Raw genomic sequence first — 18,118 nt, forward strand, 5'->3', positions numbered from 1 at the left:
GGGCATGCACTAGGTAACTTAGTTTAAAGGAAAGCACCTTTTTTATGTCTGTAAGCAGTCAAGGTGATTAGCATGCAAGAAAATGGAGGTTGAAAGGGATGGTTTCAAGCAAGCAGTTGAGATACCCAGACAGATGATAACATCAAATGATGGCCCCAGATAAAAACAATGGTCACAGGTTATGACTTGAAGGAAATTACCATAGAATACAGAAATTTCAATCTGAACTGTACAAAACTGCTCCAGACAAGGGCATCAGTGTGGGAGTCTTGAACTTGTCTCAAATTTGAGGACTGATTCTGGGGGCCTTGACGCCTCACAACCAGTAGTGACCATATCCATGTATTCTCTGATGTATGTAAGCTGCTATTGGTAAAACGTTGTCTGATTATCTCAATATTTTGTCTGAATAGTTCAATAAACTAGTGTACAGTTCAGAGAAACTTGCTTTGCCTTGTCTTGTACTTCCTGTAAATAAAATAAAAGCTCCCACAGTCATTCTGGATGCTACAAAGGAATAAAAGTGTCAGATTATAGTACCCAACAGTGAATTATCAAAAGCTGAGTCCCACCTAGCTTTAAAAAAATCTGGAGAGAGAATAAAAGCATGAAAGCTAGAAAAGCAGGCAAGAATTATAACGAATAAAGTGGGAAAGCAGGGTAATAAGAACAAGCCAAGACTATTCTTGTAAAATATAGAAAGTCTGCAACTTAAACCCCCCCTAAACAAACAAAAAACCCACCCATCATACCACTTATTTTAAAACAAAAGACCTATTATCAAGAACTTCAAAAGAAAAGAATGACTAGCCCGCCAGTCTCAAGGTATGACAACAAAGAATGTATAAAAGTTTATGTTTAAGATTGAGAACTGAGCACAGTTGAAAACCAAAACCTCATGCTTCAGTCAACTGTATATTGTTCCTGCAGTACAATTTTATTCCTTCTCAAAGTTCTACAAAAGAGCTCTTAACTTTTCAATCAGAAAATGTAATAGTTTGTGATAGCCTGAAAACCAGCTTTTTATATTCCGTGTAAGTTAACACAACACCTAAAAAGGCAATTTTTAATTTTTTTTTTATAATACTGCATTGTCAGTCATATTTTGGGAGGAGCTCATTCAGCTGCATGCTTTCATAACTTCACAGGTGTCAGGCACAATTAGTGACATTGTTCAATGTCTCACTTTATTTTTGCACTGAATATTTCATTCATACTAGGGGTGCACTGAAAGATTTTTTTGGCTGATGCTGATGGCCGATTATTAACCAGCCATATCAAAAGATACTGATCTAATAGCCAATGTGCAGCCCGGCAGCTTAGAGAGCAGCATCCGACCAGTAAAGCTGGGAGGCAGGGAAAGGTAGATCAAAGTCCCTACAGCAAGGGAGGGAAGGGCTGCTCAGTCAGGGCAGAGCACAGGACAGAGCTATGGGTGGCTTGTTTGGTAGGGGTGGGAATTCCCAGATGCTGCCCCCATCCCCCCCCACCCCCAGCAGACATGGTGGGGGGCATGTGCCTCCCTCAACCCGATCTGTCCATAAGGCAAGGGGAGGCTGTCCACTGCAGGCTCCCAGTAATATTCAAGAAAATTATCAAGTACTTGAATATTTCCTTTAAGCCATTCAGATACAAAAGCAAATGCTGAGCAAACATGGTATCACTGGAGGGAAGTATACTGTGCTCTTGTATACCCATCCTTCCCCATAAGAACTCATCACATAATGCAGGCTTTCATTTTCATTACATATTTTAAACAGAACAAAACTAGTAGTCAGCTCCTATTTTATTTGTTAAACCAATTCATAAACTTAAGAACTATGGTGAAATTGTCACAAGCTCTGAATTTAACCAAGTATAAGCTCCAAATTATTTTAAAAACTGTTCTGTATGACACTGCTCAGCAGTAAATATGTAGTCTTATTTTTATGTTATAAAATGGGGGGGGGAGAAATGCACACCATGTCTAAACTAACATTTTTACACATAGCATACACAATGAAACAATATTAATCTAAATAAACAAAATTCCTGAACAGTTGGAAATGGCCACAAACACTTGGAAGCAAAAGAACCAAATTATGCATAAAACACCTGGATGAATGGTATCTTTTAGCCCCACTGTTTACTTTGGAACTTGGGTTAAATACATACTAACATCAAAAGTCTATGCTGGAGTACTCCCTTGGGCTAGGTACAGATATTACACCTTTACTGGTATAAGGCTGCTTGCAGATGTTTAAACAATAAAAAAAACCCCATGATTTACCAGCACATTACTTCAACCTGGCTCTGCCACATCTGTATAGATCAGGCACTTCAGCGGGGCTTTTGGGCACCTCTGGCTAATTGGATTGGTTTTAGCTATTACAGAAAACTGCTAAACGCCCCCACTAAAGTGCCCGATCTTTACAGAGGGCGGGCAGGCAAGCTAACTAAACTGCTGCCTCTTTTGGGCACACCTCAGTGCAGGAATGCATCAGGTTTAAAGAAAAGCACTGTTGTTTTTTTTTAAATGGCTGTAAGCAGTCTTTGTGACCAGAAACCAGTCTATACTCATAACAGAAGTTTAGCATACATAGACAGGTTTAAAGGTGGTAGAACCTGGTCTAAGACTTGCTCCTCCCACCCAAAGGGCAACCATGTGTTCTGCTTGAAGCAATCCTAACTACACTGCTTACAGAAAACCGTGCAGCTTAGATCAATTCCACCTCAGGCTTTCTGAATGTCTGTACCTACCCTTAAACTGTACCTATAGCAATAAAGGGTTCACAATTGTCAAAGGCTGCTATTAGAAGCCTTAAAAGTGACTTAAGCTAATCACTTTCATGCCTGCTATCTCTCCTCCTTTTCAAAGCTTATAGCAGCGGTCAAGAAACTGATTGAGGGCTACTAATGTCTAAGCACTGGCAGAGCTTTATACTTAGAAGCATCAATTATTTACATTACATTTGAAAAAGTGCCTAGCTTTCTTTACTCCCAGAGCTATGCACCAAGCAGAGTACACTATAGTCACACAAATTTCTACTGAATATTACTGCTTATAGCTGCTGAATACAGCCATACCTCCAAGAACAGAATTAAATGTTTCACACTCTGAAATATGACAATTTTCACCCAATTCAAATTTCAATTGCCAGAATAATTTTTGTTCATTTGCCCTTAGATTAAAATAGATGGGAATTTTAATCAAAGATATCAAAACTCAGCAATAAGTTACTTGGAAAATTAAGATCTCCTTCAGAAAAATAAGCATATGGGGCACAAATGTAGGTTGCGATCAACACTGAAGAGCAAGGGAGCACGCTACAACCATACATTACGATTAACTTCACAATAAAAGTAAGCTGACCAGTGACTGTTTTTATCATTTATCAGCCATTCAAAATTGATTCGAGTCAATATCCAGAAAACTTGAAATGAATGCAATTATGCCAAATGTAATAGGCAACTATTATGAATCACATATTTGGTATCTGTATCTCAAATAACATAATTAAAAAGATAGATAGATTAACGAGGTGAACATTAATGAAAGAAAGCGTGTATTAAAAATAATTGATTACAAGGACGCAAAGAAAAAAAATCATGGGTACCCATTTAGAATGGAATGATTTGAAAACAGAAAAACAAAATGTATTATTGACTTCCATGGCTTGATTAAACAAAGGAGCAAGTTTAAAAGTGCAATACCTACTTCAACACCTTATTCCAAAAAAGTATATTGTTCCTGTTTAGCAAGACCCACTCTGAAAGCAAAGTGAGATAAAACACATCTAAACAAACCCTTAAAACAATCTTGCAAAACCAAGTTGCCAGTCTTTCATATTAATGTCATGGGGAAAAATGCTATTTCTGGGGGCCATTAATCGATGAACAAAACTTGGCAGTCAAGCATATGTGCAAGCACAGGATGCAGTTACGATTAACTCCTCAAAGATCTGATTGAAGGATCAGCATAGCTGGAGAAGAGGAAACCTATCTGCAAGCATATTTGTCTAGGGGCATGTTTCTTATTTCTACTATGGTTTTCATACAGCAGATCTATTTCTGCTGTTGCCCATTCCTGACAGTCCTATGTGATTCCCCTCAGCTGCGTTTCCCCCAATCGTGCACCAGTTTTATGCATTGCTGCTTTCCGAGAAGCAGCATCTCCTGCATCTTGGGCTGGGCTGCACGCACTTTAGGAACCAATTCAAGTGTCTTAGTTTTTAATAATATCCCTGTAAAATCTGTGAATATACACACATGTGCATGCATGCGTATGCAAGCGTATACACACAAACACAGACATACACGAACATGAGAACATATTATCTATATCTCTATCTATATTTATATAGCTGTGTCCTCCATCCTTATACAGATATATCCATCTCTACGTGTATATTTCCATAGCTATGTTGTGTCCTCCATCCTTTTATTTATATATCAGCAAATTGTCTGTCATGAATGAAGGGGGCGGGGGAGACTGAGTGCCATCACCAAGCATCCCATGGCATTGCAGCTCTGCCTTCGGCCACATGCCCCACCCCCCTCTCTCCCCCTCCCTGCCAGCTGTTGTTAAGGGGTGGGGAGGCATGGCAGCTCCCTCTGTCCCTAAGGCTCTGGGCCCTCACAGCCAATTGGCATGCGTCTTCTCAGTGATGCATATGCAGATGGCCCTGCATTACTGACAGACAGACAGAGGCTTTTATTGTATTAGAATAAATATATCCATCTCTTTCTCTATATTTATACAGATGTGTCCTCCACCCTCCTATACAGATATCTAGACAGGGTTATCTGTATTTCCATAGCTGTGCCCCCACCCTCTTATTTACATATGGATATAAATATCTCTAACCTCCATACATTTATAGAGATGCATCCTCCATCCTCTTAACTCTAGATAGGCATCTAGATTTAGATATCTACATCTGGATTTATATAAATGTGCCCTGCATCCTCTTATGTAGACACTTATTATAGAGCCCTAGGTATAGATATCTATTTCTGTATAGTCGGGTGCCCTCCATCCCCCTACGTAGGTATAAGTGGACAAAGGCGGAACTCTAGACGCACCCGTCTATAGCTATATCCATACAGCTGTGCGAGGACGGAAAATGCGGTTGCTTCCCCCCTCCCCCCGGGGCGGTTGGACGTGCGGCCGGGGGCCCGTTAGGCGCTCGCGCCCTCCCCGCGTGCCCTTCACCTTCCGCTCCCCCTGGGCGCCGTACTTGTTCCCTTTCGCCAGCCCCAGAGACTTCTCTAGCAGGCCCAGCTCCTCCGCCCCCAGCCTGGGCCCGGCCGCAGCCGCCATCCTCCGAGAGAGGCCGGCTGGGAAAAGGAAGAAGCGGGTGATCCCCAGCAGCTAGTAAGACAGCGCTCGATTGGAGGAATCTCCCCCTCCCTCAGTAATCGTCACAGCTATTGGCGGAAAGAACAACCTACCTTGCGCATGCGCTGGGAGAAAAGTGCCGCGTTGCGTGAAAAATGGACTGGGGGGACGCGACTGCGTAATATTAGTCAGGCCACGCCTTCTACTGGTGACGTAACGTCCGGCAGGGAGAGGCTGTCCTTCCACTCTCCCCGACCTGTGCGGGCCATGTCACTCCCACGTCGCAGCCCTGCCCCACGTTCCAATGGCCCGGCCCCTTGCACAACGTGGCTTGTTGGAGACGCTCCGTGCTTATTCGTAACGAAGCCGGGCATTAACCAGTGTTGGGAGGTGGTGGGCAAAGGGTGCGGATTAGCTGGGCAGGTGTGGCCCCAGGTATTGCAAGAGTGGGAGGTGGGATCTCGTTTCTTTGCACTGGAGGGTGGGGCAGGGGGTGCACCTTGCAGCCCATCTGCAGCAGGGAGTGCAAGAGCCCCTGCTCACCCAGGCTGCCGCAGCTCTGAGCCAGTTTGTCTCCAAGGTGCACCCCCAGCCTTCACACCGAGGGGTTGAGTGGGCATCTCTGCCTGGGAAATGGTTCTGGAGGTGATGGGGCCTTGTTGCAGGGCAATTTTGGGTGCCTCCTGGAGTTCTTAGACCTTAGATTGCCTGCATATGGACACCTTAAAGCACTCCTATAGGTGTGTGGTGAGCCTGCTCCTGTGCACTGGGACTCCTGCTGGAGCACGGAAAGTGACACGGTGCTGGCAGCCTTCCATGTCACTGTTAGCAGCGTCCCTGCACTGAAAAGATGGCGGCAGGGTGTTTTGAAAGAAAACGTACTCCGTGAGCTTGAGTTCAAAGTGTCCCACAGCCATTTTTTTCAGCATGGGGATGCTGATACATGTGATGCACAGGTGCTTTTAATTAGTGCAGCTCGCTAATTAAAGCTCCCAGAGCATGTATAAAAATGCCCCTGATGCACCTCAAAGTTACACCCCTCCAGGATTATCCCTTGCTCCTTGCTACCCAGCTCCTGGTCCATTAAGGTCTGGTCACTCCCCACAGATGTTGCGCCCAAATTGAAGGTGTGGCTGCTCCAAATTCCAAGCTAGCACTAAGCCAGTCAAGCTGACTGTGTGGCTCACAGTGTGACGGCCAAAACCAGAGGGATTAATCTAGAGGGATTAATACGCAATAAATATGTGCTTCTTGGAGGCATTTGGTATTTTGTCTAACAGGTAATATTAGCTAATATAAACCTTGTAAATTCGTAACCCGCAAATGTAACTTGTCTGTCATAAGTTTAACCAAAATGATAAAACTAACTTCGTATTAATTGTGGAACTCACTGGGCCCCAAAAGTGAAGCTGTAGCTGCAAGATTAGCTGACCTAATGGTTTTTGTTATTTTTGTTATTCAGAGCAACTTAAAAGGGTTGGGCTTAATAATGTCAATTTCAAACCTAAAGATGCTGCATTGTAAATTACTTATTGGATAAGCCCGAGTCTAGGTAGTAACCTTTTATGATAATTTTTAACACCTTTCAATCCCATAGGGCAACAGCTGTAGGGCAAGATTGTGAGTGGCTCTAGATTAGCATAAGACTAGGTATAAAAAGTGTGTGCATCAGGTGACCGGCAGGAACAGATGGTCATTGCTGTTCCAAGCCCAGACTCTGGACTCTCGGTGTGAGTGAGGATCAGATCCTGATCAAGGGACCTTCCCCGGTAATCTCTCCGACAGCGTCAATCGGGGACACCTGACTTCATTGGAATCACTTGCCATGCACCTGGCATGAAGGGACTACTGCTAAGTTGCCAACCCATGTCTGTCTATCTGTTGTTTTGAACAGCCTGATTCAAAACATTGACGGCTGATACCCTCACAACAGAGGGCAGTCTGGCCTGCAACAGAATTGATCCATCTATCTGTTGTTATTATTTACTGTTAGCTCTTTAATACTGCATTATCTACTTATCACATTTATCTTTCTGTTAACTGTTGTGTGTGTAAGCTATAATAAATTTGACTTTGCTTCACTCCCAGTTTTGCCTCCTTGATCCAAAACTGAACCAAACAGCCCAGTGGCTGATACCCTCACAGCACCCAGTTGGCCTGTGATAGAATTGATATGCTCACAGTGCCCAGCTAGTCTGTGACATGTAAGGCAGGGGCGGGCAATTATTTAGGGCGGAGGGCCGCTTACTGAGTTTTGGCAAGCCATTGAGGGCTGCATGACAGGTAGCCTGGGACAGATAAATATTAATTTTCTATATTTTTTAGGGGCCCCGCAGGCTGGATAGAATAGCTTGGCGGGCCGCATCTTACCCACCCCTAGTGTAAGGTGTAATAAGGCCCACTAGGAGGTGCAGTGCCAGGGGTGATGCCAGAGCTTCTCATAGTTTGTATGGAGGTTTGGAGGACTCTGAGGCCAGGTCACAAGCTAGACTGAAGGTAGAAACATGCATCTCCTGATTTGTCATTTGTGCACCTTGTCAATTTTTGAGGCTACACAAATGTGGAGCAAACAGATGTCCTGAACTTTTGTTGCACCACATGATAGGAAAATCAATGGCACAACGAAGGGTAGTTATAGACTACTGCTTTTTTGTGCTTTCCATTTTGCACCATCACCTTGCAGCACTTTCCCACTACTCCAGACTGTGCCATGGTTCTGAGGCAGTGGGGAAAAGTGTTTCCCTGCTCAGCCAGTCCTGCAGGTCTGGGAAAGCAGGGAGATCACATTGACCCTTGTCTTGCATCACCAAGGACAGGAAAAGGAGTGACATGTTTCATGCAGTGAAGTGAATCAGCTGTGCCATGACGCACTGTGGCACAGCTGGATCACTCCACTTGACAACGTCTATTTCTAGCTTGAGGGCTAGATGTAATAAAGGGCCTAAGTGCTCACACTGTGACTTAGGCAGAACAACCTTAAAGCTCTCATCCCCTGCTCCTTCCTGCCTCTTTGCCCTCCCAAAGATGCTAAGGTCATTGCCCAAGTCACATTGTCCCCCCTTGGCTGCAGCTCTGTGCACGCAAAGAGACCAGTTAACTGATCTGACGTATTCATTGCGTTGCAATGATTTAGGTAAAAGAAACAAATAAAAAACCAGCAGGTAATGGAGAAGTTTGCAGCTCCAGGGAACCATCTTCTTTTCAGAATGTGTTTATGTAAGTTCCTAGGGGATGGCTTGCAACCTGCTTTGTTTGCCGTGGGTTGCTGAATTAGAAGCAAACCCCTCATTTGTTTCCTGGAGCTATATATACCCTCAGTTAGTTCATAAAACCCTTATCTTTGCAGTGGGGTAAGGAACCTAGTATCCAGGGATCTACTGTATTTAGCTGCCCTGAGTCTGTGCGCAGGGGAGGGGGAGAGCATATAAATCTAAATAATAATTAAATACATACATAAATATTTAATCTGCAGCCTGTCAGCCTATTGGGTCACTGCCACAGGAAGGTATTACTCATTAAAAACGCATGCATTCATTTTAATAGAGCTAGGGTTTCTTCCTACTCCATTGTCCAAGGCACTGGACAAACACAGAAAGTGGATAGCCTCTCTATAGCATTGCTAATGTTCAGAAGTGACCAGTGCTCCCCTCCCCACCTTAATAGAACCAAGTGTTTCCTTGAGAAGGGGATATGGAGTGACATGGGGAACAGCCATACCCCCTTTGTGAGAGGAGGTTAGAACTCGGGGGAAAATAAGAGGGTGGAGGAACTGTGAGAGGCAGGGGATTGGGTGTAGGTAGAGATGAGAAAGAATATAGGGGGAATGTTTGTTTTTATTGAACGTGGATTAGGAAATGAGGTTGGATTGGGCCAGGTGAGGTGCTCTCCTTGGTGAGAAGCAAGGAAGCAGGTGGAAGATGGATTGCTGTTGAATTTGGAGGGGCATGGGGTTTGAGGTTTTTTTACTTTCTTGTTTTAATATTCTGTTTCTATAATTTTTTTGTCATTTAAATTCTGTCCCTTAATTTTTAATCCAAGTGAAACAATATGAAAGCAAATATTTGGGATAAGAATTTAAGAGACTTGAGTATCTAGCATGACATCTATTTCACCAGTGCAGAGCAGCAGTCATCCTGGTTGTAAGAAGAGGCCATCAGAATACATCTGCACCTCTGTGCTATCTTGTGTTGTGATGTACATAATTGAGGAACAGCACAAGAGTTAACAAGAAAACTTATTTTTTTAATCTGGAACATATATAGTGTCCATCTAGTATCTACCACCATGCTTCTTTATATTTTAGTTGGGTTATGATTTGTTAGAGGAATAATGAAAAGCAGGAGATTCTTTGTAAATACTTTTCAAGGTACAATTTATTTATGAGGCAAATATTTTTCTTGCCTCTTCTCTCATTCGTTTTTTAAACTGTTGGCTACAACAACACTCCAGCCCTACCAGAATTTGCTTTCAGTATTATGACCACCGGAGACCTGATTGATGGGATATGATTTCAAAGGTAACTGAGCCAAAATTGTACGCTGCAAAGTATAAATTAGTTTATTTACATGATATCCTTCAATCCCTTAAGATGTCATAAAGTTGTCTTGAATTTTTTTTTCATTATTTAAAAAATATTGTATTTTCCAGTGATGATGTTACAACTACAAAAAAAATCTGCAAGGTATAGGAAAAACATGACAGCAGTTTCCCACAGGCCATTACTGTCTTTTACATGTATTATAGATAATGTATTTTACTGAATCTGTTATTATCCAGGTAAAATACAGTCTTCTGCAGCACAATGTGCCCTACATTTGATAAGATCATAAATGTTAGAAATACACTTAATGATCCAAAAGATGTGGTTTATTTGCCAAAAAGAAGCATAGCCTTTGACTCAGGTTGTATCAAATATCAAACTTTCAGCCAAAAGTGTATCTACAGGGGCCTGTGTTCAGGAATTTCAATATCCTGCCATGCTGCCTCATGGCTGCCTATTTAGATTTATGTCTCCTAAGAAAGATGCATCTGGCAAGCAACCGGTTTTATATTTCAAAAGCTCAACTGAACATAATGCTAAAATTGGTTTTGTGACAGAGGCAGAAGGTCTAAAAAATAGCCAGAGATACTCTTTGTGACTATGGAGCAATTTTAAAACCATGACTAGAATTTTCAGGTTTTGCTGAACCCTGCCATTTCATCCTTTGTACAAATGCTCACAAGCATTTTTTTAGCAACTGCAAAACTGCATTTTGATTTGAAAAATTGTTTTCTTTTGGTCCGAAATGTAAACTTTAAACTCTTTAAAGTTGGTCTCTGCTGCAGCATCCCTGTTGTAGCTGTTTTTAAAATGCCAGAGCTCCAATTACATTCCAATGATCCACTTACTGTGTGAAGAAGCAGTGCAGGGTTCTTGAAGCTTCAGCATAACAGCTTATAATAGTCCATCCATCTGTACTTGAATGTATATATTTATTTTGTGTGTTTTTTTAATTTTTCAAGTGCTTTGGATCTTTTAGCATGTAAAGCATTAGTAATATCAATATTACTGTAAATTGCACACTATTATTACAGTAGTAATGATTTTATCCAGGTGAAAAGATTTATAAGTTTAATTCTTGTCCTTTCTCCTTCTTTCCCAAAGCTTGTAGAGTTCTTGCAAAGAGAAGCTTTAGCTATTATATACATACACATACCTGCCTGCAGCTCTTTTGGTGTTTTACTTTTGACTAGTATTTGTACGGTAATTCTATATTCACTCCCGTACAGTTCTCCCATTGTTCCAGTAGATGGAGCTTTGTGATTGAAGCTGCAAAAAAAACTTGACTAAAATTGTAAAATAATCGCAACAGGATGGGAAGGGGAGGAGGTGGAGGAGGTCGTAGTGTACTTTGCTTAGAGGTATCAGTGTCCTGTATACATGCTTTGATACGCAAAAATCAGTATCAAGACCCTCATTCACAATGAAAATTACTTGAAAAATTGATTCTGTCAAATGGAACACTGCTCTAATCTGCTGTTATCAGAGTCATGTTTTAAATCTAAAATACCTTAGGTTATAAATTAAATGTCAAATATAATTAATTTGGCACTTGAAACATGAAGTGGATGACTGTCCTTTGGAGAAAGCCTGACAGCTTTATGTATGTTACATTGGTAACTGTTAAAATGAGCCTTACATGCCAGACAATCTTAAGAGCAAGATGACACCCATCTGCACCATGATTTTTTCAATGTAACTGTAAGTCCCAAGATAGTTTTTTCTTAATTGTCTGAAGCTTTGAAAAAATAACAAAACCAGACAATGTCTCTCTAATCAGTTGATCTGTGCTAAATGTTACTGGTTTTATTATACATCAGATATACTGTGCATTGCACACTAGAGAAGGTATTGCAGAACAATATATTTATATTGTGCATTTCACACAAATGGGGAAAATTTTCTGACCTATGCCCAGCTGCACTGCAGTTACAGCTGGGATTCCCCCCTCCTCCCACTTTTGTGAATACATCAGTGATGGTCAAAGCACACACACTTCTCCTATGCATGAGAGTTCAGGTGGTAGATATACATAATCCAAGATCACCCGGCTCCACTCCTTCCCCAGCCTACCTCCTTTCTATGCTTTCAGACAGCGAACCCATTGCAGAACACAGGTGAACTAGTTCCCTTTGCTTATTTATGTATTTATTTCATTTATATATTCATGTATTTATTTGCATCATTCCTTTTTTGTACAATGGAATTGGTCTGCCTGTTTAGTCTTATATGCCCGTGGGGAAATGGAAGGAGCAGGATTTGCTCCGTAGATGCTTATGCTATTTGTTACATTATTTTAACAACTATAACAACTGTTTTTTTTATTACCTGCCACTGATACACTGTAATCTTCCTAATCCAGACTGTATAAATAACAAAGATCAGCAGCTTTTCTCCAGATCTGAGCAAAGAGTTAATATCTGGGTGTTGTAGCAAGGGTTCATTGCTCAAGTTTCATTTTTTTTTACCCAAATAAGTATGTGCAACACTGGGTCTTCTGCCTGCTTCAGAGAAGATAAAAGTCTCTTGTTATTAGTTAACTGAGCTACTCCTTCTGTTTCAAAAGTGAAACAAGGGTGACACTTTGTTCAGGTGGCAGAGTTCTGTGTGATAGATCCAACAGATTCATCCTGCTGATAACTCACATGGCTGTCAGTCTGAAGCCACTGTATTTTTTCAGTTTTATTTTGTTAGAAGTCTACAAAAATACACACACACACACGCAAGCATACAGAGCCAAAATGGAGGCCATGTATGCAACCTTCAGTTGGCCTCTTGTACCTATGAATTATGAGATTCAGTTCTTACAAAACCACATTATGCATGAGATAGTAAATCTTTGTTTAAAGTCATTAAAATGTGGGGATGCACAAGAAATGCAAATGTGTTCTGAAGGATAATCTTCCTGTGCGACTTCCAGACTTGCTCTTTTCAACACTGGTGGCACATGTGTCTTCATAACCAGCCTGCTATTGGTCCTCCTGCTATACATGTGCTTTCCTATTTCTTTTGCAGGGGGTGTAAATAAAATCTGGATGAATCAGCCAGTACTGCCTTTGAATGTCTCCAAAACTGTATCTTTGACAATGATGACATCAGGACGTAACCAAACTTCTCATCTACCAGGCTGTTGTCATCCCTACCCTGTTGTATGCGTGTGAAAGTTACATGATGTATTAGAAACACCTGAAAGTTTTGAAATGTTACCATCAGTGATGTCTTCAGAAAATCCTCCAGATCAGTTGGAAGGACAGAAGAACAAATGCCAGCATTCTGGCTCTAGCAAATGCCACTACCATGTAAGCCATATTTATATAGTGTCCTCTCCATTGGACAGCATGTGTCCTAAAGTTGCCTGACAGTCAGCTCCCAAAACAGGTCATATACTCCTAGTTCACCAGGGGCCACTGCTTTTGAAGTGGACAAAAGAAGAGATTCAAGGACATCCTGAAAACCCATCTGAAGAAATGCTATATTAATATCAGTACCTAAGAGACTCAAGCGCTGAATTACTGTCAATGGCATCATGATATATGATAAGGCATCGATTATTTGGAGCAAACTCACTTTTCTATAGAAGTGGGTAGATGAAAGACACAACGGGAAAGAGCTGTGACCTGACATCACCAGGATCTACTTCTTCTGCTCAGCTACATCTGTAATCAAACACATGGATCTCAGGTTGGCCTCCTCACTCACCTCTGGACCCACTGATGATTCTCCTATTTACTGGAAGATTATCACCCTTGTATCAAGGGATTGCTGCTGTTGAAAACAGGTGCAAATTTGGGACTAAAAGGTAAGGAGTAGGAAATGCTGCTGTTCTGAACAATATTTACTTCCACAGATCTTTTTGCTGTAAATTTAGGTGGATTCTCCAGAAAACCATCAACCAAACCAACACTTTCCTAAATCTAATTCTTTCTAATCTAGTGCATCAAATGTTTCCTTGGTTTCCTATATCCATGTGAATGAACCTGAGGGATTGCTTATCCCACATCAATCTTTCCTCTGTTCCTTGAGAGTTCCACTTCTATTCCACCAGATTTTCCTCCCATTTGGTCAGTTCTGTACTGCATAGTGGAGCTTCTAGCCCCAAGTCTATATAACAGTCAAAGCATTACTATTGCCAAGCTATATGATTCAGGCTGCAACCAGATAAACTTAAAAATACTATTTTAAATTATGGAAGTTCAACATCCTTTCTCTTTTTGTCTCTTTTCCCACTAGGTCCTAATCAAAGGACTCTTAGTTTGAAGAAGTTATTTTTGTTTTGTTTCTTGGGGTTTTTTTTAGGTTGTGACTCAGAGGTGCTGCTATTTGAAGAGCAGGTGAGTTTAGCTTAAGCCAGTGGTTCTCAACCTTTTCATACTCAAGGCACCCCTCAGAAAAGGCCAGCTCTTTGCTTTCACTCATTTCTTACTACAGAAAAAAAATACAGAAGAATTCTCTTGCAAAGAACTCAGAAAGACCAAAACAGGCAGAGTGTTTTTGACACTATGGACTCCTATTTGAAATCTCTGGCCACATCCAGATGAGTACAAGCGTTGATTCCCTGGGGACAAGAAGCAGGAGAACACCTTGTGCTGCTGCTGCTTGTCCCTGGGGAACCTCCATGCCAGGTACCCTCTGGCGCACAGCAGATTACCCCGGGTTGGGTAGGGGAGGCTGGGGCCAGCTGCTGGCCGTACCTGGGATTCTCGGGGCCAGGGAAGCTGCAGGCGTGGCACTCCTGGAGCTGGAGCCTGGCCAGCAGCCAGAGCATGGCTCCAGCAGGCCAAGCTCTGGTTTTGGGTGGCGCATGCTGCAGCCACATGCACCACCCCACTTTTATTCCACATGGGGGGTTTTTTGACCCTGAAATATCTCAGGGTCAAAAAACCCAAACAAACCACCCACACTGCAAGGTAGCAGCACAGGAAATGCCTGACTGTGCAGTGTGTGGTGTTTGCAGATGGATCTGCAATGCCACATACTGCTCTGGTTGCAGCTTCTGTGTTAATCTTGTGAATCATGTAGATATTTGCCTGTTCAAGAGTGCTAATATTTTGTAGCTCTCTTAAAAGGATCTCATGGCACCAAGGCTGAGAATCATTGTCTTAAGCATATGTGAACTCCTTCCTCCTGACAGCATACCACCATGATAGTGGAGCACGAAAAAGAACAAGTGAGATCTGTCTCATTCCTGAGGCAGCTGCTCTTTCTCCTCTGTATGCCTCTATTCAGCAAAGCACTTAAGCATCAGCTTAAATCCACTGATGCTAGCTAGGTAATAGGATGCTTTTACCCTATTAAGATATCTCTTAGAAAACCCTGAACTATTTCATTTTTTTTCCCTTCTTTCCTCTCACAGTTTCCAGTAGAGGGAGTGGAGAATTATGTCTGCCTTGTGGTTCCCAAATTGCTTGTGGCTCATGTTCTGAGCTTCAGTAACAGAGACAAACCTGGATGAGAGTTTGGATTTGCTCAGTCAAAAAATCTTTTGTTATTTTCAGGCAATTTTGGCCCAAAGCATATGTGCTTACAGATGGGAAGTTCTAATTTAGGACCATCACCAATTTTCAACAAAATGATTTCAAAATAGTATTTTACTTGATTCTTTTTAAAAAAGATTTGAAAGAGTAACACAGACAAGTTAGGAAAGGGAAAGTGAATTTACTAGCTAGTGAATGATTCTCTCAGAAACACCTCCCTCCCGGAAGAAAAATATAAAAAGTCTAGATGCCTGGAATCAGAAGATTTGTATTCTGTTACCTTTTTCTCTCATCTCTCTGAGGCCAAATTATTCCTCTCCTTCCCCCCACCCCCACATCAATAAGTTGGATGAATAAGCAGCAATAAAGAATTGTGGCTGATGTTAATCTCACAGGGCACGTCTACACGAGATGCTACTACTGCACAGTTGTTATTGCACATTTATTTAGTACTTGTATTAGCAAGCACTAAATAAATGCATAGTAACCGGAGTTACTATGCAATGGCATCAGCAAACTTCTTTTAAGTGACACTACTGTGCAGTAGCCTAATAATACTCTGCAGTAGCTTATTAGCACTTTCTGTGCTGTGACACGCTACCGCACAGTATTATTTGACTAATGCGCAGTCAGTGTTTTGTGTACACTTGCCCACAAGGGACCAAATTTATACTTGGTGTAACTGCTATACTGATTGGCCACATAAATATTTTGTGGCAAGGACCATCCTTTCAATCTGTGTTCATACAACACCTACCACAAAGGATTCTGGCCCCTAACCAGGGCACATAGATGCTACTTCAAAATAAATAAGTAACAGGTTGTTTCTTTGTGTAATTCTACTAATTTTAAAGTACCCCTCAAATGTGTAGTTTATCACTTGTGAATGAGAAGAACTTGACTGTAAAAATATAAATTGTTTTTCTCTTTAGAGAGAGCAAACTAAATGCCATTTTTGCCATCTATGTATATGAAAACAAACACAATCACTGCAACTGAATTGCTGCTGGCATGATGTTCTTTGGGGCATGCAGTATTTACATAATACAGATTCCTGTGATGAAAACGATGAGATGTTTTTCAACATACATTGTCAGTAATGGGCCATGTTAGCTGAGATTAGGATCGTTCTTTGTTCCGTGACTAGGTAGCCTATGTTGTGCTGAAAATGCATTCTGAACATACACTAGATGGCAGGAAGATTGGATATATAAAAGCAAGTGTAGCTGGATCATCATACATCCTCCTTTTCTGCTTCCAAAAAGATCAAGTGGTCTTCCTCAGGCCTATGCAGAAGCATATTTGGATCACTGCACTAGAGTATGTAGTTAACAGACAAGATGATCTAGCCCTCCGCCCACAGACACACCAGGCCATGTTGTTTCCGACAAGATTGCTTTTGCCTTTTAGCCTGATCAGTAACAGCTCGAGTTGTAGCAGCTGTTGCTGAGAATGAGGCTTGTGTTCGAGAAGTGAATGTGTTAAAGAAGTGCTGTCAGCACCTGAGGCAGGCTCTGATGGCTTGTCTTCAACAGCAGACTCCTGGATTTGCCCTGCAGGAGAGGATGGCAGCTTGTCGCAAAATTTTTGTAACATAACATCTTTCCAATGCTCTACGTATGCCCAAGGAAAAACAGATGCCCTCAACATTGCCCTTAGAGCAGGGATTTAGTTAAGTTGCCAGCCCACAAAGCAGTGTACAGTCTCAAACATACTGATGTTTCTTCTTGGATGACTTGGGAGCTCCAGTGACAAAAGGTCAAGTTCAGCCCTGCTCTAAGCTGTTGTGATACCCGATTGGCTCAAAATTCTCTTGTCAGTTTAATGTAAGTAATGGCAGTTTTACCTTGTCTTGATGTCCTCAAGGATAGTGTATATTTGAGAGAAGGTTTGATTTCACTATCAGTCTACACAAGAGTCACAGGTGAGTATCAAAGGGCTATAGCAAATGATCTTCCTTTTTAGTTTACGTTTGAGTTTAAGGGGTACTGTGAGAAAAAGTCTCCTTCTGAGTCAACGGACAAAACGAGGAAAGTGGAAGAGATGGCACTCTAATGTAGCAAGCACATGTGCCTTTGAATGCGATAGGTTCTTTGGTTTCACAGTAAAATAGTTAAGTACTCAATGAGCACTTCATCTTTGAACTCCATCACTATTGTGCTGCCCAACTAATTCCGAATACAGAAAAGCAGCCTTGGAAATAACTGTATGTATGTATGTAGCAGCCTATGTTACCTAGCCAGTTAGGTGATGCTGCTTTCAGAAGTACCTCCTTTTTGTGGACAATATCCTAACTGGCCCCAGGAGAGGTTCTTCAGGGTGGCCATTGCTTACACTACTGTGATCATACAGTATAATTATACAGTAAACTGGCTCAGTTACACTGTTTACATCTTTCTTTAGGATATCAAGGGCTTTGTGACACAAATAATATTTCAGCTTCTTAAGTTTAAAAAACTTGTTAACTGAATCGGTAATAAAAGAGCAGTCGTACTTATCAGTCTTCACTAGGAATCCTTTTCTTCTGACATGGTAGATGCAATCCATGTCACTGACTCCACTAGGCCTAACTATCTGATACTTTCTTTGCAAAGTAACTTTGAATTCCTTCTGACATGGCAGAAAATAATGGTGGTGGCAACATCTGCCTCTGGAGGCAAACCATGGCACCTCCCAGCAGACACGTCAACCCTGTCCCACCCACTCTGGTTTCTGAAGCTACTGCCCTGTCACTTCACCTGCCACTCATTGATGGTTTATGTGAATTTGGAAGGCTGCCCTCAG

The 18,118-nt window shown here is 41.7% G+C and overlaps 1 protein-coding gene across 1 annotated transcript in view; it reads right to left on the reverse strand.

The window, feature by feature from the left end:
- The window catches only part of EEF1E1 (eukaryotic translation elongation factor 1 epsilon 1), a 28,927-nt gene extending 23,583 nt beyond the window's left edge, over positions 1–5,344 (reverse strand). The window contains exon 1 of the mRNA XM_090039171.1: positions 5,195–5,344. Coding sequence (XP_089895297.1) covers positions 5,195–5,302 — 108 coding nt within the window. The 5' untranslated portion in view covers positions 5,303–5,344. The remainder of the gene's footprint in view (positions 1–5,194) is intronic.
- Between the last annotated feature and the right edge of the window lie 12,774 nt (positions 5,345–18,118).

The sequence above is a fragment of the Crocodylus siamensis genome, chromosome 3, assembly GCF_052110815.1.
Source record: "Crocodylus siamensis isolate JL-2025a chromosome 3, ASM5211081v1, whole genome shotgun sequence".
NCBI classification, from domain to species: Eukaryota; Metazoa; Chordata; order Crocodylia; family Crocodylidae; genus Crocodylus; species Crocodylus siamensis.